Source organism: Hesperophylax consimilis, chromosome 27, assembly GCF_061612785.1.
Source record: "Hesperophylax consimilis isolate HC1 chromosome 27, BYU_Hcon_1.0, whole genome shotgun sequence".
NCBI classification, from domain to species: Eukaryota; Metazoa; Arthropoda; class Insecta; order Trichoptera; family Limnephilidae; genus Hesperophylax; species Hesperophylax consimilis.
The window spans coordinates 13133688-13160814 of NC_142862.1; the positions used below are offsets into that span (position 1 = coordinate 13133688).

General features: G+C 34.8%; 1 protein-coding gene across 2 annotated transcripts in view; it reads left to right on the top strand.

Moving 5' to 3' along the window:
- Smox (Smad on X protein) overlaps positions 1-27127 on the top strand; it is a 37161-nt gene that overhangs the window by 935 nt on the left and 9099 nt on the right. Inside the window, exons 2-10 of one of the 2 annotated variants that reach the window (XM_089647932.1) lie at positions 1617-1707; positions 2850-2955; positions 8846-8933; positions 11543-11614; positions 15617-15696; positions 22657-22825; positions 26110-26207; positions 26299-26406; positions 26570-26714. In XM_089647932.1, coding sequence (XP_089504058.1) covers positions 1617-1707; positions 2850-2955; positions 8846-8933; positions 11543-11614; positions 15617-15696; positions 22657-22825; positions 26110-26207; positions 26299-26406; positions 26570-26714 — 957 coding nt within the window. Of the gene's footprint in view, positions 1-1616; positions 1708-2849; positions 2956-8845; positions 8934-11542; positions 11615-15616; positions 15697-22638; positions 22826-26109; positions 26208-26298; positions 26407-26569; positions 26715-27127 lie in introns of both variants that reach the window. The other variant, XM_089647931.1, reaches the window with a different exon arrangement.

Below are 27127 nucleotides of genomic sequence, written 5' to 3' on the forward strand. Positions count from 1 at the left end.
GTATTGTGCGAAATCATCATTGTGCAATCAATGGCTCTGAATACTGAGAGAAGCTGATTTATTCTGATACAAATAATATGTCAACATTTTTTATCGAGACCGCCTAGCGGAACGAAATAAAACTAACGAATTACCGCGAATAATGTAGGAAATGATTTTGAACAGGGATAAAATTGCCATGGGTTATTGGAGTAGTTCACATCCGTGTCGCAAGGATCGCAGCTGCTTGAGAGATTCTATTATTCTTTTTGTGCTTCCTGTACGTCATATTTTAGTATTTATTGATGGTGCCAGAAATTTGACAGACATTATAGGTACCTATGGGAAATTGCATTTATGTAGGTATGCGGCATGCCTTATTATTCAATTTCTCGGAATTTATATTCCCCGCTTAAAATAACAAAGGCTGAGGCATTGTTAAGCCTGAATTAAAAATATATCCACCATTTTCTCGAATCTATTTATAGGTATCCTGAACGTTTTGCATTTGTAATTTTTGACATTGCAGTTCTGCAATAATATAAAGAGCTCAGAAAGAAGATCGTAGTTTCACCATTATTTGTGAGTTTAAGCCTAATAAATTACTTAGTTCTGGCTGTATTGCCAAAATTGTGTTGAGAATTACATTAGTCTTGAAATGCAATTTATATTTAGTATCCGACAAAGGATCCAATTCATAATTTTTTGTGTTGGGTGACTTCAAAGGATTTCTGTTTGATAACCCGAAAAGCTTGAATGTATTTTATTTATTATAAAACATATGTAATACTTCAAAGTTTTGAAATGCTCAATTCAAATATTTAAGATTTTGAAGTAATAATTGTATTTTTTTTTAAAAGTTTCTTTATTCATTGAATTGTTTGTTACATGCATTGAGGATTTTTCGACCACCATGCTAGGCACATGTCCGTGTTATGGTGGTAGATATGGTGGGTTATGCTTATATATTTTGGTAAATATTCGGGATCGCTGGCCACGCTTAATCAAATTATTGTAAATGGCTGTCATCCCATACGACGAAAGCGAATTTTCATTTTACTACATATTATAAATAAAGTTTACCAAATGCAGATTATCCATTTCGGAGGCTGCCCGTAGTCAGGGTTCACATTTGACCCATTTTGCAGGTTTTTTTAAATCAGGATATCCGCTTTACCCATAGAATAAAGAATAACACCAGAGGTGCCTTCCATACAAATTTGAATGGAAACAAATGTTCCGTTTAGCCCAATAGCTCAGTGCTCCATCTCACTTATATTCACCTGACATTGTAGATGTCATTGTAGAAACACAGTTTTTTTATCGGAAATTTATGCCTCGATTAGGTAAATATTTGGATCTTTCTTTATTCTTTGGCGTTTTACCCCTGGTCTTCCTTATTTTTTGGATTTGCCGGTTTATTAAAGGAGTAGCAGAAGAATACATGACGCGTCAGTGAATAGTAGAAGAAGTGATGATGAAGACATGACACCATCGTGTCTACTTGAGTAGGGTTAATGCGATTGAGTGTGTGGCAGTCTATCTTCTGCCTATCCCCTACCACTAGTGAAACGGTGTGATGTTATTCCATTATAATAATTAAATAATGCCATGATATTATGTTTGTTTATTTGCAGGGTAAAGGCGGGTGCGGAGGGTACAGGCGCTCACAGGAAGGGCCTGCCCCACGTTATTTACTGCCGGCTCTGGCGTTGGCCCAATTTACAGGTAATGTGGTCCGCACAAGCGGCACAAGGGTTCCAAATGTCCAGAGCCACTGAATTTATGGCATCCCCATTTGGCGATATGCTGTTAGACTAAAGGAAGTGGGGGAGGGGTTGGAGCAGAGAACGAGATCTGGTCCTTACACACAGCTAAAATCTCTCACCAGGGTGATATTGAGTATGCTGCACTCTAGAACGGGGTATTGTTACGCGGGTTTATAAGGTGACGACTAATCTGAGAGACTTTCCTAAAAAAACCTGATTTATCAATCGGGCTTTGTCTCTCTGATGAGTCACCAGCTCAGGGTAGCGAGGTAAATGATTCCATACTCAGGAGGTGGGCACTGTTGTGAATATCATTTGGGCACTATGTAGAGGAGTTAGGGAACAGGTTTATATTAAAATAGTTTAAAATTGATTCCAAGAAAATAAGTTAAATTTTTGAATATTACATAATTGGATTGTTAACGACTCACCCGAGATTGACCATTGTGTTAATCTATCTATCTATACTAATCGTAGTCCTGGCAATGAATGTGGAAGATGCTGGAGATGACGAGTTCCAACGGCGAGGTCCGTGGGAAGCTTGTGATGAAGATTGAAAGTCTCCGTACGTCCCGATGTGATGTTGGCCGCCTCCATGGCGGCTTACGACGCCATTACGTTTTTACCTCGTAAAACTCGAACGCCAAAAAGATTAGAAAGGAGATTTGCACAAATGTTTTATTCGCGTCCGTATCCATCAGGGAAAATATTCTTTCGAATCATAAAATAATACACCCCATAACTGTAGGCTACTTCAAAATTAAACCCGTGACTGTCATTACTGATTCGGTATCTTGCAAAACCGTAACGAGAGTGACAACGGAAACGGCCCGCCTTTCCTCCTTCCGCCCGTCTCTGTGTTGCCTGTATTAAATTAATTCCCTAATAAGTTCCTATTCAATAGTTATGAAATATTGTTTCATAACAATATAAATATGAATGTGAAAAATCCATTTTAATTAATTGATTTTTTTTTTACCCACACTCTAATTTGAACCTCTGAAATTTGAATGTGTAGCCAACGATCTCACATCTCTTCTATAGAGGCATCTTGTAGATTTTTAAAATTAAAGTGATGTTATAATAGTGTTTTGATTTCAGAGTCAGCACGAGCTCAGGCCGCTCGAGGACTGTGAGTTTGCCTACCAGCTCAAGAAAGAGGAAGTCTGCATCAACCCGTATCATTACAATCGGCAGGAAGCATTAGGTAAAGAATCCAAATCCAAAAATAATCCATAATCAAACTAAACAACAAAAGAAACGCATACTTCCGATAGCTTCTTCTTTCTCATTAATGTTACTTAACTTTTTCGCCGCTACGCGCATCAATTCATGCGTAAATAATTTGTGCCCCCAGCGCTATGCGCATCATATCATGCGTTTCACTTTAGCGACTTGATACTACGTAAATACGTGACGAATTTAGCAGATAAATGAACCAAAAAATAGTTCAATCCTTTTTCTTACTGACATCTGGCGTTTGCTGGTTAAAATATAATAAATTGTTTACATAAAACATTGTGAAAGCGATGATTCGTTAAATCTTCATTCAGTCATTTGAATGTCGCGCCGCTGAACCGTTGTGTCATCCATAGTATTTCTTAGGTGATCTAATCTGCTTTGATGGACTTATAAAATATTGACTGATTTCTATTTTGCGAATCTTTTTAATTAATTTATTTTTCTGTGGTACATTAGTTTGTTTGTGAACTTAACCACTCGGAACATTAGAACGTCAAAAGACGTAAATATGATAATAGCGGTCAAGACATTAGTACGTCTTTTCACGTAAGCGCGCGAGATTTTACAAAATTCGATTTATTTCCATCACTAGTATACGGATTGCCATGATTTAAAAAACAGAGTATCGATAATGAATAACGCTACGCGTCTGCATTCAAAAATATCTATGGAATCTAGAGGTGCATTTTCTGAGTCGATTGAATCTGTCAGCTTGTTCGTTCGTAATTTATTGCGTTTTTAAATAATTTATTAAAAATATTTTAGTTTGGACGGTTAATATTTTGAGGTGACCAATAGTTTTTAATTATATTTCTTCAATATATAAAGTGTTATTTCTTTATGATACTCAGAAAAAAGTACATTTTTCACAGCTTTGAAATAATGGTCAGCGATTTTTACATATTTTTGACGTTTTCAGAAAATGTATATTTAGAAACGCAAATATTTACGTATAACAAAACAATACGATAGTGAATTTCATAATCTTTCCAAAACATTTTTTAGAATGAGGCTACGTTTCCCAAAACGTGAGTTATGGAGCTTTTAACAAAACTCGTGAATAACACAAAAATTTCCGCGTTTTGACAGTTCGCAAAGGGACACAAAGTAAATAAAAGTCCTTTTCTGAGAGGTTAAGTGACATGTTTTAAAAATAATTATTTTACTCAAGACTTTTTGATTGACTTTCTATTGTGATTTTATTTCTAAATTTTGTGGACAACCTAAATTTTAATATATCTGTCTATATTTATAGGCTTACCGTTTATATATCAAAATTGAACTCCCTTAAAAATGGCAAACCGCAGTCTGTACATTTTTTTGCACTGTTAATGTTAATGACTAGAAACCGACATCTTATTATCGAAGGACACTGGTCCACTGACCCATTGCTCGCTAGTACAATTTTCGGAAAAAACATGTCTAGGGATCGTTACGAAATTATATTTCGAATGTTACACTTCTCAAACCCCGACACACAAATTCCTGGTGACCGACTTTACAAAATTAAAATCCTAACTGACCATACCCGAAAATTGTTCAAAAAAACTTTGATACCTTATGAAAAATTATGCATCGATGAGAGCATAATTGTTTTCAAAGGGCGTTTAATTTTCAAACAATATATACCATCCAAACGTCACCGGTTTGGAATTAAAATGTTTGTATTGTGTGACGTGAAGACGGGTTTTATATTAGACTTCATTATTTATTGTGGCGAAGGGACTGACATAACTGACTCTGAATGTCTCGGGGTTTCGGGGGCTGTAGTAACGACACTACTTCAAGATTATTTAAATAAAGGACATAATCTTTTTATTGATAATTGGTACAGTAGCCCTCAACTATATGATTTTCTTCATACGAACAAAACCAATGCATGTGGTACGGTGCGGAAGACACGAAAAGGCATGGCAAAATTTAATAAACTTAAAAAGGGTGAAATGAAAGCACAGCATCGTGGACCTCTGTTGGCTTTAAAGTGGTGCGATAAAAGAGAAGTTCACATGCTAACAACCTTACATGACGACTCCATGGACATGACGGGAAAAGTTGATTGGAAAACTCGTCAACCAATTATGAAACCTAAGTGCGTTCTAGACTATAATAAGTGTATGGGTTCTGTTGACAAAGTGGACTTGATGTTAAGTAGTATTAATTGCCTGCGAAAAACAATTAAGTGGTATAAAAAAGTGGCCTTCCATATTATTGATCTATATTTATTGAACTCTCATATAGCTTTTAAATCAATTACAAATAAAAATGTTAGTTTAGCAGATTTCCAATTAGCCGTAATACGACAGTTGTTGCAAAAATATCATAAAACTTCCAAATCTGAGCCTCATTCTCGCTCTTCACGCTATTTACCTCTGAGACTAACTGCTAAGGCATTAGCAAAACATATGCCCCACCCAATAAAGGGAAATAATACTCAAAAACTTCACAGAGCCTGCCGAGTGTGCGCCATTTCTAAAAAAATGAAAATGTCCCAGTATAAATGCCCAGAGTGTGATGTGACATTGTGTCTGTGGCCATGTTTTAGAAACTACCACGAAAAACAAAACTTATGGCGACAGTTCTTGTTGATTTCTTGTGATGGGTCACTGTTTATAATATTATATCTGTATCCTGTGGTTTATTGTTTATTTATGTGTTTCAACAAACTTCAAGAGCATTAATAAAGCTTTTAAGATAAGCAAATCATAAATCTGTCAAGAAATAAGAGATTTATAGCTGTTTAAAGTGGTAGGTTTTGATTTTCAAAGTGAGTACCGCATACGAGTGTAATTTTCGGTACATTTGATCGCGGTGAAAAGGTTGAGCGCAATAGTAGACTGGTGCGGGATGCCGGACTGTAACTGGTCAGATATTTCAATGAGGTAGCACGCTGCACCGGAGCTTTACGTTTGCACCCAAATTCCAACACATACCATGAAATATTGAATGTTATTTCTATGGTTTCTTTCGAGCAGTTGGTATGGCCGCCAAAATAGTCAGTGGATTTCATAGGATGTTTGAAAATGGATGTGTAGGAGCTAGCTTTTTTATTGTGTAGAAAATCTTAAAAAAAAACATATGAAAATGAAATAAGAACCGTAGAATATTATTGTTATTTGTTTTGGGGAGTTATGTCGTGTTGCTCTAACTCCTTCTTTAGCTAACGTTTCGGACAGCATTGCAGTGTCCATCATCAGGGCAGATGTGTTATCACATCTGATGATATAACACAGATGAGATAACACATCTGCCCTGATGATGGGCACTGCAATGCTGTCCGAAACGTTGGCTAAAGAAGGAGTTAGCGCAACACGGCATAACACCCCAAAAACAAATAAGGAAAATACTTTTGGCCGTGAAAATCTTAAATCATATTCGTGGAATATTAGTTCAACGAAGGAAAAAAACAACTAATTAAACTAAACCGTTGTGAAGAACTGGAACGGGGTCGATCTCTTGAGTGGAATAGTAGAATTATCTCCCAAAGAGACGCTAACTAAATGCTTCACACATTTTTAACACTTCATATAGTGAATTCGATTTTTAAACTCGGAACCTCACAACTTCAAACCTAAAATCAATAAATTAAGACACTTGAGTGAAAAACTATTATTTGTTCAGTTATTATAATATAAATAAAATAATATAATATGAAATAATAGTTTTTATTTTACCATACAAAATATATAATATTTTACCATACCTTATAAAAATATTGCAAAAACTGTTGCTTATCCAAGCAAAATAAAATAAATTAATGTAAGCTTCAAAGGAGATTAAATTGAATTGTCTCTGCATTGATGAAATTAATTGTTCATGTTTTAATAAATATTAATTCTTTTGTTACCTGTAAGATTGTTATAATTTATTATCATATATTTTTTAATAGTTTATTGATTAAAAAATAATGCCACCTCCCATTTTGAATGAGATTTAAATTTTTTAAGCAATTGTTATCAAATTAATTGGCATTATGTCAGCGCACGACACATCTTCCCTCTGAAAGCCAGGCCTCCCTGTTTGAATATCGCCAGGACAGTCCTGGGAGGGTGGCGTTGTAGGTGTACTACCCTGCGTATATTGTCGTACAAATAACGCCGGCCGGCTGCAGTCTGCTAGCGACTTAACACGAAACAGAGAGAGAAGTTTCGATGGAACTCCTAGCAGCAGAAATTTAACCCTTTTCAATGAAATCTATCCCACAATGCATGTGTCATCAATGCAACGTTCATCGCCGTCGATGGATCACATTTGATAGCCGTGTAGATAAGATCAATAAGCATCGGCTTCCTTTTGAAGGACCTCGTTTTGGTGAGAGTGTGGAAGCCCTGATAAGGGCCTTTTAGTATCTCATGATTTGTTGAAATAAATCTTAATTTTTAAAGCTCAACGCCGTCTAGAAATATTTGGGACTTACGTACTTCCTCCCACAATTAGTTATCCGGAGCTGTTTTCCGTTGGTATTCACTTGGTAATATTAGTTTATTGAATTGAGACTCCTTTCTTGCAAGTGTACTTAAGCAACATTAATTATTTTCATTTTGACGTTACAAAAAAAAAATCGGTTTCTTCATGTGCGTTTTATAAGTAGTTGTTTGCCGGTAAAGCAGTTTTCTTTATCGGATTGCAAAACTCGCGCTTATCTAAATAGTGCTATTCGTCATTGTACCCATAATACATATTATTTTCTATGAGAGATTAATTTAAGATGTATTTATATATATTTATGTATACTTTTCTATAAATCCATCTAACCCATTGGTTGCATTTTGCACCCGTGTTCTAAAATGAATTATGAAACACCCTAATAGAACTATAGAACTTCCTTCTTCTGGCGCTAGTAAAATTAGAATTGGAACTGGCAAAGAAAGGATGAAAGTAGATTGAATGCTGTTGAAATGAGATCCCTGAGGCGTATGTGTGGTAAAACCATGTATGATCGTGTGAGAAATGTGGAGATCCGCAAAGAGTGCAAGGCTGATGTAAGCGTAATGAGTAAGATCAAGAAAGGGACGCTTAGATGATTTGGGCATGTAGAGCGAATGAGCGAAAAAAGGAGTGTAAGGAGAATATACGATGCAAATGTGAATGGTAGCAGAAGTCGGGGACGCCCGAGGAAGACATGGCACGACCAAGTGAATCAGATACTTGAGTCGGGCCATGTCAAGAGTCAGAACAATAGAAGAGTATGTATGAGACAATGTATGAAAGTGAATGAGGCAAGGAGTGTGTACCAAGACCGAGGTGTTTGGCGGTCCGTCCTCTCTGCCTACCCCTGCGGAGAAACGGCTTGATGGTTAGTTAGTTAGTTATTTATTGATGTATTTTTAAATGTAAGTGTGTTAGTTGTAAGTCTCTACATATGTAAATATATATATGTATGTCGTTAAGACAGCAGTTATAGGCCTTAGTCGTAAGTCACTAGAAATAAGTCTTAGATGTAAGTTACTAGTTATTATGAATCCTAGTCGTAAGCCAGCTGTATTTATCTATCAATATAAATAAAAATGTAAATGTTTGTTTGTTCAAAATCTTAAATCTCCGAAAGTACTTCACCGATTGCTTTGAAATTTTGACACAACGTTGGATTTCAATAAGGGTGTGTTTTTGTATACCTATATTATATAGATGTCACCTGTGATAGGTAAAAACATGCTTTTTTTAAATAGCGCCATCTGTTGGACAAACATGCTTTTTTTGGAAAATTGTGCTATAACAAACGAGCGCTATTGTTTCTCTATCTGCACAGACAGACTCAGCCACAGCAATGCATTACGGGGTACAGCTAGATATTTAATAAATATATTTTATATAAATTAGCCAAATATTATTAAAAAATTAATGATGTTTTGTTTCAGCACTGCCGCCAATCCTAGTCCCCCTGGGGGGGGGAGGTGAGCCCCCGCCGCCCTACCCCCCACATCCCCAGCCCTACACAGCCCTGCAGTGAGTGCACCATTTAAACATTTCTTTTCTTTTATGGATCATGTTAACCCTTTCACACCCACATTATTGTTTCCCCATATATAAAATATGTAATGCTCGATGATACCTCAGAAAATTATTTGATATTTTTTTGGTATTTCACATTGGCATAGGACGTTAGAGGGTATTTTTAAATAGGAAGGTAAAATAAACATAACACAAAAGTAATACAAAATAACTTTTTCATGTCAAAAATGCACTCACAATGTAGAGATAATCTGTAAGGTTTGAAACAAATAATATTTTAAATAAATTCATTCAGAAATAAAGAAATAATCTTTAAAAATTCGCCATTCTAGTCGAAAATATCTGCGTCCCTACCAGTGTTAATTTGAATGGACATTGAAATTCATTTAGGACGGGTTGTTTCGGAGAATCTGAACAATTCATCAAATTTCAACGTTCATTTTCAAGTTCTGTGAAAGATTTTTTCAAGTTCTGTTTTTATTTCAGTCTTGTCAAGCAACTAGCCTACAATGATATAAAAACAGAACTTGAATAAGTCTTTCACAGAACCCGAAAATGAACGTTGAAATTCGATGAATTGTTCAGATTCTCCGAAACAACCCGTCCTTACTATATTCTGGCAAATGACTGAACAGTAAATTGAACTGATGTTATTATTATAGAACACATCTTTATGCATTAAAATATTTTTAATTCGAGTAGAAAATATTGCTATCTCACCTTAAATTAAGTAATAAATAGACACCACAGAAAAGACTACAAGCTAAAAAGAAAAACAAAAATGTGGCTTTTCTAAATCGCTACCGCTACGGTAAAAAATATCACAAAGTTCGTGTTAATTTGAATTAACCCTGGGGCTGAAAGGGTCAAGAGTGAGGAGTGTGTGCCAATAGTAAAAACAGTTGTGGTGTTCCATCTTCTCTATCTACCTCTGGGGTGAAATTACACCACAGTTTTTTCATTATTTAGAGGTGAAGTTATCAGTTCACAATGGAGTGCTGATACCAACCCTGAAATATGGCAGTGAGCCGTGGAACTGGCAGAGGAAGGATTAAAGTAGGCTGGATACTGTACAATTGTTATGATCCCTGAGGCGTGCGTATGTGTGTTAAAACCATATATGAGCAAGGCTGATGTAATCGTGATGGATAAGATTAAGAAAGAGACGCTTAGATGGTTTGGCCCTGGAGAGTAAAAACACAAAATGTGCAAGGAGAACATTATGTATATTTCAATGCCCAGAACTAAACAAGATTCCATTCAATTTACCTGTGCGTTCAACACGCTCTTGTGTCCTGTTCAGGGTTGATCAAAGCAAAATAAACTCTAAGCAGAATTCTTTCCTGAACAGACTATGCAATAATTACAATAGCATATTATCCAAGGTTGATATTTTCAGTTGCGAACTTACCAAATACAAGAGGTCCATAAAATAATATTTCTCTGATGGTTTGTGAATAATGTTTATGTCTCTATTGTTTATATCTCTATTATGATTTGATTTATATCTACTACCTCTCTCCACGGCTATAAATGTATTGTTTTGTATAAATTTTTTAATTCATATTCCTTTCTCATAAATTTAATTTACTTATTCCATATTTTGCTGTCTCAGTAGAGGTAAAGTCACAAGGAGGAAATCCATAATTGGTTTTATTTTAGCTATACAATACTTATGTACAAACTGATTAAATGTAAACTGTCGATTTCCCGAAAATGAATAAATAAATAAAAAATTGATGCGAAAGTGAATGGAAGAAATATCATAGATACCCCTAGAAAAGACACGATCAGGGGATCAAATACTTGAATCGGACATTGCAAGAGTTGCTGTAACAGAAGAGTATGTATCCTTATAGGAATGTAAACGAAAAAAAAGTTAATGAAAAGGAGTTTGTTGCAAGACAGAGTTGTGTGGCAATCTTTCCTCTCTGCCTGCTCCTGTAGGAAATGGATTGATGATTGGTTAGTTAAAACAGGTTGTTTCACAGCTTTTGAACAATTCACCAAATTTCAAAGTTAATATTCAAGTTCTGTGAAAGTCCTACTCAAGTTCTATTATTATTCAAGTACTCTGAAATAACTGGCCCATAATGAAATAATAACAAAACTTGAATTTCAACTTTAAAATTAGATGAATTGCTCAAATGACCCATCCTTAGGGTTGTTTCAGAAAATTTGAATAATTCATCAAATTTTACAGTTAATTTTCAAGGTTTGTGAAACTTCTATTCAATTTCTATTATTATTTCAGTTCTGTGAAGCAACTGGCCCATGTTGATATAATAACAGAACTTCAAGAAATTTGATGAATTGTTCAAATTCTCTGAAAAGACCCATCCTAATTTGAACAATTCATCAAATTTTAACATTCATTTTCAAGTTCTGTGAAAGAATTTTTCAAGTTCTGTTTTCATTTCAGTTCTGTCAAGCAACTAGTCTATAATGATATAAAAACAGAAATTGAATAGGACTTTCACAGAACCCGAAAATTATTTTTGAAATTTGAAGAATTGTTCAAATTCTCCGAAACAACCCGTCCTTAGTGTTGTTTGTGTGATAAATCCAATAATAGTATATGTAATGTGTTGTTATTTTTGCAGAGGGATGCAGCCCCACAGCGCCATGTACCTGGAGGCCACCCTCGCGCAGCAGGTGCCTACCAACACCACAGTGTGAGTCTGGTATCTGTGCCCTCCCTCTATAATTTACTGCTACCTGTCCGGAGTCAAGATTGCTCTGCATTGTTTACAGTGGCTAACGGTCCGCCGCCAAGTCTTTTGGAAGCTCCAATATTTTGTCCCTGCCATGTGATATTATTTTGCATTCAAAAACCTTGAAATATGCATGAAAAGTAATGATTTTTAATTCAAATTCTTTTATTTTTAAAATCTGTGTAATCTGCCTGTTTTTGAATAGGATTAGAACCACAGTTTTCAACAATGATGTACACCAGTGTTCCGCAAACTTTTTGTGTTCAAGGTACACCTATAAAGAAATTTTAAAGGTACACTAAAGAAAAAAGCAGTATTTATTTATTACTAAAATCAAAATACCTAATATGAAAAGATGTTTAGTGAGAAATGTGAGCCTGTTTAACTGATCACAGGCGATAATTTGGAGCAATCGTTGATAAGGCTGCTCTCATCTCTTCATTGATCGTCCTCAGGTGTTCTCTTTTTTTCGATTTAATAGTAGTGAGAGTCCCAATGGCAAATGGTAACATATTTTCAACAGCACGCTTTGAAAGCAGTGGATACTCCTACTCATTTTTTATATGCAGCCAAAAATGTGCTAGCTCTACTTTGGAAAATTTTAGTTTTAATGTCCGATCAGTTTTTAACTCCATGAATTCTTCCTGCTCGTTTATCGGCAAGTGTTCAAGGGAAATGTTATCCGAGAGTGGATTTCGTACCCAGTCCATAGGTTGTAGGTCACACTTAGGAAAATAACAGTTCATTTTTTCTGCTAATAGCTCCAAGTGATTCACTATCAAAGCCTGCACTTTTTTCTAAATCGGCAGCCATGACATTTGGAAACAATTCATTACTACCATTGACAGCGCGGGTGATCTATAATACCAACTTAGCGCGAAAGCTTTCAATTTTGACAGAAAAATGATTTTTGAAATATAAGAATTGTTGGCTTGCATTTTTCTGTTGAGCTCATTATACATATATGCAAGTTTTACTACCCATTCTTCTTTTTTAAACTCAGAAGCAAAATCTGAACCCTGGGCCTCTAAAAACGTCTGGGACTCATTTTTTAGCTCGTAAATCCGAAATAGCACTTTTCCGCGAGAAAGCCATCGTACTTCAGTATGTACAGAAGTGACTGATGATCTGCTCCCATTTGCTTTCTTATTATCTTCACAATACCTTGATTTGTTTCCGCGGCACACCATCTGATGACCACGGTACACCAGTGTGCCGCAGCACACGCTTTGCGGAACACTGATCTACACAACTGGACAGTTAATACTAACCAAATACTTAGTTCAAATGAACATGGGCACATCTATTATTCAAGTTTATTTAGCTATAAAATTTTGACATTTTGTATCTAAAATTCTTTTAGATAAAAAATTAATTTACTAATTATATTTTATTTCAATAATTAATTTAAAAATCTTTGTACTAAAATTTAGAATTCATATCATTGAAACATAACCCACGAAAAACTACAAGACTTGCTTCCTTTGCATAGGAAAAGTTCATTGATCATTTTAAAACCTTTATAATATATATATTTTGTGTGTACATGTATGTGTTCCCGATGAATTTGATTAGGAAGCCTAAAATTGGTGATAATTAATTTGAGACTTATGTTTGATGCATATTTTTTTCCCTCTTGTCCACCATCAATGGCAGTGAATTTATTTTATTTATTATAATTCCTAGACGTTTTAGGGATAGTTATAGATATAGAAGTTAACCACAGCAGAATTAAAATGTGCACCTCTGTGAAACCAAAGGTAATTTGAAAAAACTTACGTGACTGAATTTTTTATTAATTATTTTTATTTGATACGACAGAAAAGTGAGGTTACATTGACTTATTATTTTTAATAATTTTTTTTTTTCTATTATAATTGAACTCTGCTTAAACATATCTAGGGGTGGTGAGCAACTTATATTTTTTGTTCATCTATTGAACTAGCTTTAGGATTATAAGAATTTTTATAAATTTCCAACTCCTCTCAAAGGTTGAGTTTACAGGCCATTATCTCTAAATAGTATAAAATAAAGTTGCGTTTTGTGGAAGCGTTTGTGCGTTTAGTTCATCTAAACTATGCACCGGATTTTGAAAGGGTTTTCACTATCATTTAGAGAAATAGTCCGGCCGGCATAGTCCAGTGGTAACGCATTGGACTGCCATTCCGAAGGTCGCGGGTTCGAACCCGGCGTGCGCAAATAAATTTTATTTGATTAATTTGTGTTATTTCACAATTAATTAATTAAAATAATATATAGTATATTTGCGGCACGTTCCAGAGTGGAAGATACTACCAGTATCGCCCTGGTGTAAGACCACCATTCAGAATTGAAACGTTGCTCCAAATGGCTTTAGCCGTGTTTAGTGACTAGATCTGAATAGCCAGGTACTTCCCCACCTTCCTCTTTCCCTTCCCCACTTACCTTCAACCTCACAACATCCCCCAATTGGGGATGCCATAGTCTCACTGGCTCCAGACGGGAGCGGTTGGGACTCCTGTGAGGTATTCACTATAAAAAAAAAAAAAAAAGAGAATTTCTTCCGGAAGGTTTATGTGTATTATACATGCATATTATATTCATAGAAAGTATAGAAAAGTCGATGTTTTGTAATGAAGTCGAAAAAAAATATTTTATGGCCTTACATTGCTAATGCTGGCTAAACCTAATGAGATACATCAAAATAATGTAATACTGAATTGTATTTCTTAAAAAGTCCGTTCTTTGAATCTAGTATTAAAGGACCGGCCAGTTTGTTCAACACATACAGCGTTGTATTCGTCACACTGGAGTTTATAAATGCAGCTAATTTTTTTTATTTTGGGTACTTTACTTTTTGAGTTTTTAAGAGATGATCCTAAATTATGGTTTGTGCTGAAGGCAATATTTGAAAACTTTTGCATTTTATGAGATGTGGGTCCGACGAATTCCTAACACCCATTTTTATTATTAATCGCTGGGTAAATTAAGTAAAAGGTTATTTTTGTGTTTTTTATGATTAATTCTTGTTTCTATGTCTCTACACTTAAAGCCGTTATTTTTATTTGTTAAAATTGTATTTCTTTCGTTCTTATATGTTTTAGATATCTATGTATCATTGAGAGTGGTAAGCATACAATTTATTTGACCGTGGGTTCAAAGATTTATAATAATGAATGTGTCTGTAATCATAGACTTATGATAAATTTCAAATGTATGTTTGTTATTTTCACTGCCGATTACCTCTCAGACAAAGACTTTTATCTACTATGTGTTCCTTTGAGAACTGTCAAAACGTGATAATTTTTGTGTTATTTACGAGTTTTGCTAAAAGCTTCATAACTCACGTTTTGGGAAACGTAGCCTCATTCTAAAAAATGTTTTGGAAAGATTATGAAATCCACTATCACATTGTGTTGTAATAAGTAAATATTTGCGTTTCTAAATATACATTTTATGAAAACGTCAAAATTATTTAAAAATTGCTTACAATTATTTCAAAGCTTTGAAAAATGTACTTTTTTCTGAGTATCATAAAGAAATAACACTTCATATATTGAAGAAATATAATTAAAAACTATTAGTCACCTCAAAATATTAACCGTTCAAACTAAAATATTTTTAATAAATTATTTAGAAACGCAATAAATTATCAACGAACAAGATGACAGATCCAATCGACTTAGATAATGCACCTCTACATTCCATAGATATTCTTGAATACAGACGCGTAGCGTTATTCATTATCAATACTCTGTTTTTTAAATCATGGCAATCCGTATACTAGTGATGGAAATAAATCGATTTTTGTAAAATCTCGCGCGTTTACGTGAAAAGACGTTCTAATGTCTTGACCGCTATTATCATATTTACGTCTTTTGACCTTCTAATGTTCTGAGTGGTTAAGTAAAAAAAAATTATTTTCTTTAAAAAAAGTAAGATAGTTATGACAAATGTAGTAATGAAGTGTTTGTGTTGTTCCAGTGGCGGGGCGCAAGTTGAGACCCCCCCTCCCGGCTACATGAGTGAGGACGGTGACCCCATGGACCACAACGACAACATGAGTGAGTAACTGTCCCCAACATACTTGCATACATACATTATATCTTAAAATCACGTGACACTGTTCGTACACGCTAATCTCCGTAACCGCCCATGTGTATGGTTGGTTCCAGCTTGAAATATAGGATAGTTTAGCATAGAAGGCTGTCTGTTGCAGGACAACGTCTTATATTAATGCATTCCAAATGGTTGAGTTAAATTCTAACTGGTTTCTAATCTTAATACAGTAGAACCCCGTTAATTCGAACCCCGATAATTCGAAAAAACGCGTAATTCGAAATTTTCGCAAAAAAAAATTCCGCTGAAAAATTTTTACATATAAAATTTTTTTTAATTCGAAATTCGTTAATTCTTAATTCGAAATTTATTTTTGTCCGCGCACGAAAATTTGATCGTGTAAATCGAAAAAATTTGATTATTGCGAAAATAAATCATAATATTTCGTAAATCTGAATCTAAAAGTCAGCCGTGGCGGTAAAACGCCGAAAAATGTATTTTTACGTGGTTATTATGTATTTTTACATCGTCCTAATTAGTATTTTGTAAATCTGAATCGATTTACACTGGAATGTCGTATTTTTTCAAATTTATTTCGAATATCCGAGTTTAAAGGGCCGAGAAAATACATTTTACGCGGATATATGTCGTAGTTTTACGAGTTTACGCCAAATATCTGCATTTAAAGGGTCGGCCGCGTCGAAACTCGGCCGCGTAATTTCGATTTACGCGTAAATATATCGTATTTTTACTAACTTTACTTCGAATATCCGCGTTGAAAAAATACGGCGGAATTTACTTCAAATATCGGAACTTAAAAGGCCGGCCGCGACGAAAAACTGCCGACAAAATTCGATTTAAGCGGAAATATATCATATTTTAACGAATTTATTTCGAATATCTGAATTTGAAGAGCCGGCCGCGACGGAAAATTACCGCGAAATCTCGATTTACGCGGAAATATATCGTATTTTTACGAATATCTCAATTTAAAGGGTAGGCCGCGACCGAAATCGGCAGCAAAATCTCGATATACGCGTAAATATATAGTATATTTACGAATTTATTGCGAATATCTGAATTTACAGGGTCGGCCGCTACGGTAATCGACCGCGAAAATAAAGAAACAATTGGTATTAATACGAATTTACAACTAAAATACCACCCGGATTTGAAGAGGCGGCCGAGAAAATTGATTTTCGGCGTATTTTTTTTTTTTTTTTCCATAAAATTTCGAATTACGTGGGAATTCGTTAATTCGAAATTTGATTTTTGATGTCCGCTGGATTTCGAATTAACGAGGTTCTACTGTATATAAAAATTTTAGCCTGCGTATGTTTGTGCTCGCAAAGCTCGAAAAATAGCCGACCGATATCGCTGAAAATTTCAAAGTTTGTTGTTATTAGTGCTAGTAGTGTTTAGAGATGTTTAAATGATAGAAGAAGTCGGTGACGCCCGAGGAGTACTTAACTCTATATCTCTGCGCCGTAATGAGATACGGAGTTGAATTAGAGTCCATGTAATGTAGTTTTTTAACAGTAACATTGTGGTATAAAGTTGTGACTATTGGGAGAAATGGGAGGCGCCCCAGAAAGACATTAGCAATAGCGAAGCATTGCGGGGATCCACTAGTACTATATAAAATGTAACTTCGTTAAATTCAAACATAGAATTAACCAATTCCCATGTAATTTGCAATTTTATGGATTATTATTATATTTTATTCGCTATTGCTAATGTCTTTCTGGGGCGCCTCCCATTTCTCCCAATGGTTCCATGATAACTCAACACAGTGACAATTCAACACACTTTTAAAAGGTGATATAAAGTCATTAGAAATGTATTTAATTTTTCATAAAATTGCGAATTACATGGGAATTGGTTAATTCTATGTTTGAATTTAACGAAGTTACATTTTATATAGTACTAGTGGATCCCCGCAATGCTTCGCTATTGCTAATGTCTTTCTGGGGCGCCTCCCATTTCTCCTAATGGTTCCATGATAACTCAACACAGTGACAATTCAACACACTTTTAAAAGGTGATATAAAGTCATTAGAAATGATGAAAAAAATATTTTTTTAACCTAACCTACTTAACCCAGTTAATTAAGTTTTTGTTTCATCACTTTCCATGACTTTATGTAACTTTTTAAAGATGTGATGAATTATCATTGTGATGATTTATCCGGTCATCGTATTATATATATATATATATATATATATATAAGTAAATTCCTAATACTACACCGTTTACAGCGCCCTTGAGGTGATTTCTCACGAAAACGGCGCTATATAAATTAGCCAAATATTATTATTTACAACTTTTTCTTGTGTAAATTGAAATTTCGCAGCTAATTATGGTTGCGGCTGGCCCTTCAAATTTGTAAAAGAATAAAATATTACATGTTTCTGTGTAAATCGGCCTCCGTGTTAAAAGGGTAAACTTTTCGACTAGCAAGCCGGAGGTTGCGGGTTCAAATCCCGGCATGCGCAAGTAAATTTTATTTGATTAATATATATTTCACAATTTAAAATAATATATAGTATATTTGCGGTACGTTCCAGAGCGGAAGATACTCTCAGTATCGCCCTGGTGTAAGACCACCATTCAGAATTGAACGTTGCTTAATTTTTCTTTCCCACCTTCCTCTTCCCCATCGCCTACCCCTCCCAACCTTTGCAACATTACTTAGAATATCTGTATTTGACGGGTTGGCGATGGTAATCAGCCACGAAATTTCGCTTTCTCAAGTGTCGGGAACCAGTGAGACTATGGCATCCCCACTTGGGGTTGTTGGGAGGCCTCCCGCAGGAAACTAGCAATATCATAGGTCATAAAATTTCCAAACCTTCTGATAGATGCCAAGAGCCTGCTTCGTTCAGAATCTTTTGAGAATAGATTAAGGATCTCCCGCGGATAACTAGTCAATTAGTTGCTATGACCACTTATCCACAGTTTATGAGCCATTCTTTCCTCCCTTATTTATTCTGATCCTTTTCAAGCCGCATTGACAAATCCTTTGCTAACCCGCCTTACTATAAATCAGTGGGAGCTCTCATGTTATCTTCTTCCCTTTGTCCTGTTGGGTCTGGGACTCATCACCTCGACGCAGCACCTACAGGCTTGTGGAACTTGTCCTGCGCTACTTTGGTGTTTTCGGTCCATAGTAGGTCCAGTCTCTCCTCACACAGCCTCTGTAATTGCTTCTCCCATAATAATTATAATAAAACTCGAAAATATAAGTAACTATCCTGGGAAAACTACATACGTCGGATATATGTGATTTTTATAAATACATAAAGACATTTGAAGACCCCAAGGCAAGAAGTTGTTAACTTACATTTTCGTAAAAAATGAGTTAGAATGCTCTCTAAACTAATTCGCATACGCTCTTTCCAATGAACACCATGCCAGAGCTTAAAAACGTCAAGAACATGCTTAAATCAATGTGATGAACATGTTAACTACGTGTTTCTGTGACATTAAGTTGATAAAATCAGGGCAAGAACTTGTTAACTACTAAGTTAGCAAGTTCTTGCCGTAATTCTGTAATTAACAACTTCTTCCCATCTACATTGGTTTAGATTTCTATGGTTAACATGTTATTCACTCACTTTAACGTTTACTTTGGTGGTTTTAAAAAGTTTTGCAGTGGGTGTTTTTTTATTTAAAAATCATCGAAAATGAGTTCCAGAGGTGAAAAAATGGTGAAGATGTGTCAAAAGATGATCAGGGAATCAGGTAAGCTGTATAAAACATTATTGTTCATCTTAATTTATCCTTAAAGTAGTTTTAAAATGGGTGAATCATTTTTGTTTTGGTGTTTTTCTGTCTAAAAGTCAACAATTTTTTTATTGTAATGCTTATTAATTTGTTTCAGGAAGTGTTCAAGAGTCCACTAATTTAGTACAACCTGAGAAGCATTTAGAAATACCCCAAAATAATGTAATTTTAATGGATGGTAAATGCAAAAAAAATGTTTTACTCTGTGACTCTGAATATTCTTTTATGTTTTCTTATGTTTTAAATTCCTTCATTAATGCTTTACAATATTTCGTTTCAGAAAGTGTTCAAGACTCTTTGACTGATGTTGAGTTTGGGATATTATTAGGAATATCTCAATATGATGTCATGTTAATGGTAGGTAAACTTAAACATACTTTATTGTGACACTAAATTCTTTTGAACATTGAACTAAAAATGATTATTTTATTGTACTTTGTATTTTCAGAAGATAATCAGAGTAGTCTAGAGTATATCGCTACTACCACTGGTACAGGAGATATAATTTTGGAATACGTACAACAAGATGAGATACTCAATACTTTAAATCAAACTGGTGAGTTTGATTTAAAGTATTGAGTAAATTGTACCTCGCATCCGATTTGTCAATCCCAAAACTGTATGAGCTCTATAATATGTTTTGTGGAGAAAAAGAGTATGCCCCTCTTTCGTTGAATCGTTACACTAGAATCTTTACAGAGGATTTCAACTTGTCGTTTGGTGTGCCTAAGACAGACACTTGTGGGACTTGCGTTAGCAAAAAATCTGACCAAATTCATGTAAATATGTACAAAGCTGCATTTGAAATGCAAAAACATGATAAGAAAAAGGCATCTGAATGTGATGAAACTTGTTTCATCACATTTGATTTGGAAAAGACGCTACCTCTCCCAAAGATATCCACAAAGTGGCTTTCTATTTAAGAAAACTGTGGCTCTATAATTTGGGATTACATTGTGTGACAAAGGAGTTAAATAGGTCATATTTCCATGTTTGGAGTGAAAACGAAGGGGGCAGAGGGAGCGAGGAAATTGCCAGTTGTTTAATGGCCTTTGTCAACACCATGCAACTTCAGAGCAACAAGTTACTTACCTTATTGCGAGGAGTGACTCTTGTGCCGGTCAAAATATAATTTATTATGTTTTGGAAATATTTAATTCTAGCAAAAAAATTCAAAATAATTGACCATAAATTTCCTGAGGTTGGTCACTCATATATGGACTCTGATAGAGATTTTGCATTGGTAGAAAAAAAATTAATAGATGCCAGTCCATTCAATCAGTGGACCAATATGTAAATTTAATGATGTCGGCTAACACAAAAAATATACCCATCGTGACAATGATGGCTGATAAGTTTGTTAATATTAAAGAAATAGGGCAGCAATTGAACTTTATACACAATACAAAAAACACTATCGGAAAAAAGGTTAACTTTCAAAAAGGAATTCGCTGGATAAGAGTGGAGGAATTCGGGATTTATAAATATCGCGAATCACTCTCCGAAGAAGAGCCTTGGAAAGAAGTGGATCTTAAAAAAAGGTGTGAAACATTATCTTCCCCGCCAATGCTGTCATCAAAAGTGAGAGATAACAAAGAAATCGATGCGGCCAAATGGAATGATATCCAAAAATTGTTACCATACCTGGATGAGGTTTTTCGTGGATTGATAGACTTAAGTCTCAAAAAAAAATTGACACATGCTCTGCTACCTTTTCTTTTCAATAATAATTATTATTTAGTTACTTTATATAAAAAAAATGTTTAATTTGTTTGATTAAATAAAACAACAAGAATTTAACATGTTCTTGCCTTTCAATTCTGTATCTTCCTCACCTATCCCTGAAGATGGCATGAACATGTTAACTACATTTTTTTGTAGAAAACATGTTTATTTTAACTTTTAGACTGCAAAACTACTTAATATTACTAGATGTAATGTAAATTTGGTTTGTTTACTACACCATGAAGGATCAGTACATTGTATATGACATTCAAATAAAAAATTATAAGGCAAAACGCAAAAGTCTAAATATCTCAGAATGCCTTCAATGTAAGTTAACAACTTCTTGCCTTGGGGTCTTCATTTATTTATTTATTGTTATTAAGTTTAATTTGTAGAACTCCATTTTATTTTTTTTATTTTTTATATATACAATAATATTATTATTGGGTTTATAAAAACAGTTTATTTGTAAGTGGGCTACCCACAGTTTGATAATGCCTTCAGAGGGCGAAACAGCTGTCACGCGTAATAATAATTACATTTATTTATTTATTTATTGATACATTACTCTACAGTACTTTACATTTCAATTCAGCAACGTTGGCCTCACTGGGTTGTTCACCCGTGCTGAGGCCCCCATTTTAAAATATACGAGTTTATACATTTAAACAAAAAACAACATTAAAATAAAGATAAATTTACATCAAAAATAAAGATTAGAAATCAAAATCCAATTCTCACACCAAAATAAAAACATTAGAAGAGAATGGAAATCGGCATTTACAATGATCTATGTGCTTGTGCGTGCCGATATTATTACATTATCTGATAAGTCTTTTTATAAGCCCAGAAAAAAATAATGTAAAGGCCTATGAAAACTGCTTTAAAGTTCAAAATCTCCTACTTACGATCTTATTTTCGGATATGATTTTATTGTATAATGTGGCAAATTAAGTCATCTATAAAATGATCGAAATTTTTTTTTATATTTATGCCTGAACATCCACAAAATAAAATAAAAGGCACTTTTTGGCCATGTTTTTTCTTGCATAAATCAAAACAGGCGGGTGGTGTTAAGCGGGAATTTAAACCTTATCGCCATCTACGTAAGGGTTGTTATTGATAGCGGCTCAATTTAAAATATTACACGACGTAGTGCATCGCCTTAATACGTGTGAGGGAGATGTATCATAATGATTACATTTTTTGTGGGGGAAGCAGACATTCATACACTGTTTGTCTCATCTTATGTAGTATTATTGTTATAAATAATGTACGATTTATGCTTTTTTGTGTTGTAGCTGTAGGAATTTAAAAAGTATATATGTAAATGATTAAATGATGTTATGTTTGTTGTTCTTGTACCTTGGTAGGGATGTATTTGATTAGAGAGATATGAATTAGATGTCGTGGACAGCGCCCTAATTCTCTAACAGTGCTGTGCCCCATCCTAGCGGCGCGCGGCTCTCCCGGCGGGGAGGCGGCTCCTGTGCTGTACCACGAGCCCGCCTTCTGGTGCAGCATCAGCTACTACGAGCTCAACACACGCGTCGGGGAGACCTTCCACGCCTCACAGCCCAGCATAACGGTGGACGGCTTCACCGACCCCAGCAACAGCGAAAGGTATACAGTACATGCACACACCAACTATCATAGATTATAGAAACAATGGGATATGGAATGGAAGCGTTCTGACTGTCGCCGCGCTACGACTAAACTGCACGGACTAACAAAACGACGAAGCCAATGATAGTTATGCATTTGGTGTGTAGGGTAAGAAACAAAGGCGGGGGGGGAGTGCTGTGTGTAGATGCGTTTTGCAGTAGTATTATTATTGTTAATTAATCAGCAGACAGCATTCTGCTGGATCACTGATATCTGATTTTACAACAAGTTTAACAGTAATTGAGTTGGATATGATTTGAGATTCTCACGGCCAAAAGTATTATAGTGATTAACCTCTCAGACAAAGACTTTTATTTACTGTGTGTTCCTTTGAGAACTGTCAAAACGTGATAATTTTTGTGTTATTTACGAGTTTTGCTAAAAGCTTCATAACTCACGTTTTGGGAAACGTAGCCTCATTCTAAAAAATGTTTTGGAAAGACTATGAAATCCACTATCGCATTGTGTTGTAATATGTAAATATTTGCGTTTCTAAATATACATTTTATGAAAACGTCAAAAATATGTAAAAATCGCTGACCATTATTTCAAAGCCGTGAAAAATGTACTTTTTTCTGAGTATCATAAAGAAATAACACTTTATATATTGAAGAAATATAATTAAAAACTATTAGTCACCTCAAAATATTAACCGTCCAAACTAAAATATTTTTAATAAATTATTTAGAAACGCAATAAATTATGAACGAACAAGATGACAGATCCAATCGGCTTAGATAATGCACCTCTACGTTCCATAGATATTCTTGAATACAGACGCGTAGCGTTATTCATTATCGATACTCTGTTTTTTAAATCATGGCAATCCGTATACTAGTGATGGAAATAAATCGATTTTTGTAAAATCTCGCGCGTTTACGTGAAAAGACGTTCTAATGTCTTGACCGCTATTATCATATTTACGTCTTTTGACGTTCTAATGTTCTGAGTGGTTAAATTTCTCTCGACTAGTAAGCCGAAGGACGCGGGTTCAAATTCCGGCGTGCGCAAGTAAATTTTAATTTATTAATTTGTGTTATTTCACAATTTATTAATTTAAAATAATGGATAGTATACTTGCGGCACGTTCTAGAGTGGAAGATACTAAAATTTAGAACACGTCTATTAGTTAGGGGGTAAAATTTAACTTTAGACTTTGGAACCCAAATATGCAGATATAATTTAGAGAATTTCTGAGGTTCATCAGATATAAGTTAGGTATACTCTCAGAACTGATTAACTATCTTTTAAATTTTCTTTAACTAAAAAAATTATCCCATAGAAGAATCGTTAGCTACTTTTTCTCTGTTTTTGATTCTCCGGACCTGTTAGAAATGATCACGTTCAGAATTACTAGAAGAAAAACAAGAAGTAAAGTTATTTCATGAAGAACTGTTTTGTACCAACTTTGCCTCTAAAGGTCGAAACACATTATTAAAACCCGACGCGACCCGATGAAACGCGATGCGTGTTGAGTCGAATCAAATGTATTGTTTTCTTATGACCAGAAACACACTATGAACATCCGACGCGACGCCATGTCGGATGTTCATAGTGTGTTTCTGGTCATAAGAAAACAATACATTTGATTCGACTCAACACGCATCGCGTTTCATCGGGTCGCGTCGGGTTTTAATAATGTGTTTCCACCTTAACTCGTCCACACATAATATCGTTCTATGGATATTTTTAAATCAGGATTACTGAAATACAAATTTGAAAAATGAACACTTATAATTATTATTTTTATAATAATTAAAATAAAATAACTTTGTTTGAATACCACTTTATTGTATATATTTATAACCTACGGGTTTCAGTTCAACCCGTACCTTCATCAGGATTGATAAAAACATATTGTTTATTTTTCATTTCAATATGTTTTTATTAACCCTGATGAAGGTTCGGGTTGAACTGAAACCAGTTGGTTATAAATATATACAATAAAGTGGTATTCAAACAAAGTTAATTTATTTTAATTATTATAATTATGTATACCCACAAAGTGTTTACTACAAGTGAAAAATCTATTATTTTTACTATGTAAAACCCTTTTTACCCGTATATAAATAAATAAATGTCCTCAGAAATGTGCTTGGTCTTCCATGGGACACGCATGTCAAGGACATGTATTCAGTTTCCGGTATCCTTCCAATCACAGTCCTTCCCAAACATGAAATCACGACCACCATCCTACAAATTACCCACAACCAACCCACACTAACATCAAGCTACATTACAATGAAGACATCCACAACCACAATACTCGAAATAACAATGAACTCTGCATTCCTATAACACACTACAAAATATGGGATAAAATCTCGTAACTATATTGCCTACACACTCACTCTCTTCCAGTTATGTATAAAGACAGACAGCATAAACATACAAACAATTCAAAGTAAGGCTCTAAAAGAATATTTCTTAAAAACATATAAAAACATTTTTTTATTTTTCGGAATAACTTTATTGAGTAAAACCTCAAATTGTAATATTTAAATATTGAAGACAATATTAGTGATTTCTAAACGAAAATCTGAAACAGATATATTATATTATACTTTACATATAAAAACAAAAATACATACATCTTGTTGTGTTGTATTTTGTCTCCTTTCCCATTCCCAGTTTTTTAATCAAACAATCTATTTTTACCTATGTATTAGTGGTTAAGTACCTTCTTGTAAATTCCTACCTTGGCTTTGTGCTTATGTGTATATCCCTGTCTGTTTTACTTTTTTGTTTCTTCTTTTTGTTTTTTTGGTTCTACTCAACCTCCCCTTTTCTATTTTTGTACTGTTTCGTATGTGAAACTTATAATTTTGATATCAAAATATCAATGTAATTAACTCTCACCTATGTGTTTTAAGTTCCTTTCGTCCTACAGTGAGTTTTGTAACTCATCGGGATTGTTCTAGGAAGAAATAAAAAGTATATTTATACTTTGCCGTAGATGTTCAATGTATTATCCAGTATCCTTTCACTTTACTAGATGAGGGTCCAGCATTCTCAGTGTTTTATAGAATTTGGATTTGGTTCTCCTCTGGAGAAAGAAATGCATAGCCTTTCTGTTCCCACTTTTGGTCCCTGGGTGTTTGTTCTTAGCCAAATATGCCGTTTATTGTGCAATAATCTTTGCACTTGCCTTTGTGTGGAATTCTGGATGGTAGCTGTTTCTGAGAACATGATAAATGAATTACTGTTTGAGTTACTGTAACAAGCTTGTGGTTTGTTTCCAGATTTTGCCTGGGTCTCCTCTCCAACGTAAACCGTAACGAAGTAGTGGAACAGACGAGACGACACATTGGCAAAGGCGTCAGACTCTATTACATAGGAGGTCAGTTCATTTCGCACCTGCAAACCTTCATTCCAATAAGAAACAACACAAATTTCTCATTCTAATGATGTTTGTTCTTGTGTACATCCAGGTGAAGTTTTCGCAGAGTGTCTCAGCGATTCATCCATCTTCGTGCAATCCCCCAACTGCAACCAGCGCTATGGCTGGCACCCCGCTACCGTCTGCAAAATACCTCCAGGTAAGTCATAGCTAAGCATCCACAATAGGTTATCAACTGTCTGCCTACAACGAATCCAGGATATGTTGTTCGCCAAACGAAACTCAAACCTGGAGAAGATCACGGTCATTGGCATATAATTCCTGAAGAGATTACCTCAACGTAATACTTTTTTTGTTTGCAGGCTGTAACCTGAAAATATTCAACAACCAAGAGTTTGCCGTTCTTCTCTCGCAGTCCGTGTCACAGGGCTTCGAGGCGGTGTATCAGCTCACCCGCATGTGTACCATACGCATGTCCTTCGTCAAGGGCTGGGGCGCAGAGTACAGGTAATTATGTACTTCTTTTTAATGCAGCCAATTAATGCATATATAACTGTTGAACTCTAATATGGCACCTTGTACTACTAACTACTCCGATATGCAGATGACATAGTTATAGTATGCATTTGCTCTGAAAGGAATATTCAGACCAAGGAGTATTGCGCGTCAGAGTGGTTGAAGCCAAGATGAAATAAATGCCTACTCACATTTCACCAACTTCAATCTCGACACTCGCAATTGATGAATATACATTTATTTAAATTGGAACTCTTTTTCATTTAATATCTTCCAATTCAGTTTAAAGTAACGAGTCGGTTTATTTAATTTGGAACTCTTTGTCACTCAATGTCTCCCAATTCATTTAAAGTAACGAGTGGGTTTATTTAAATTAGAACTCTTATCGTGCAAAACTACATAAG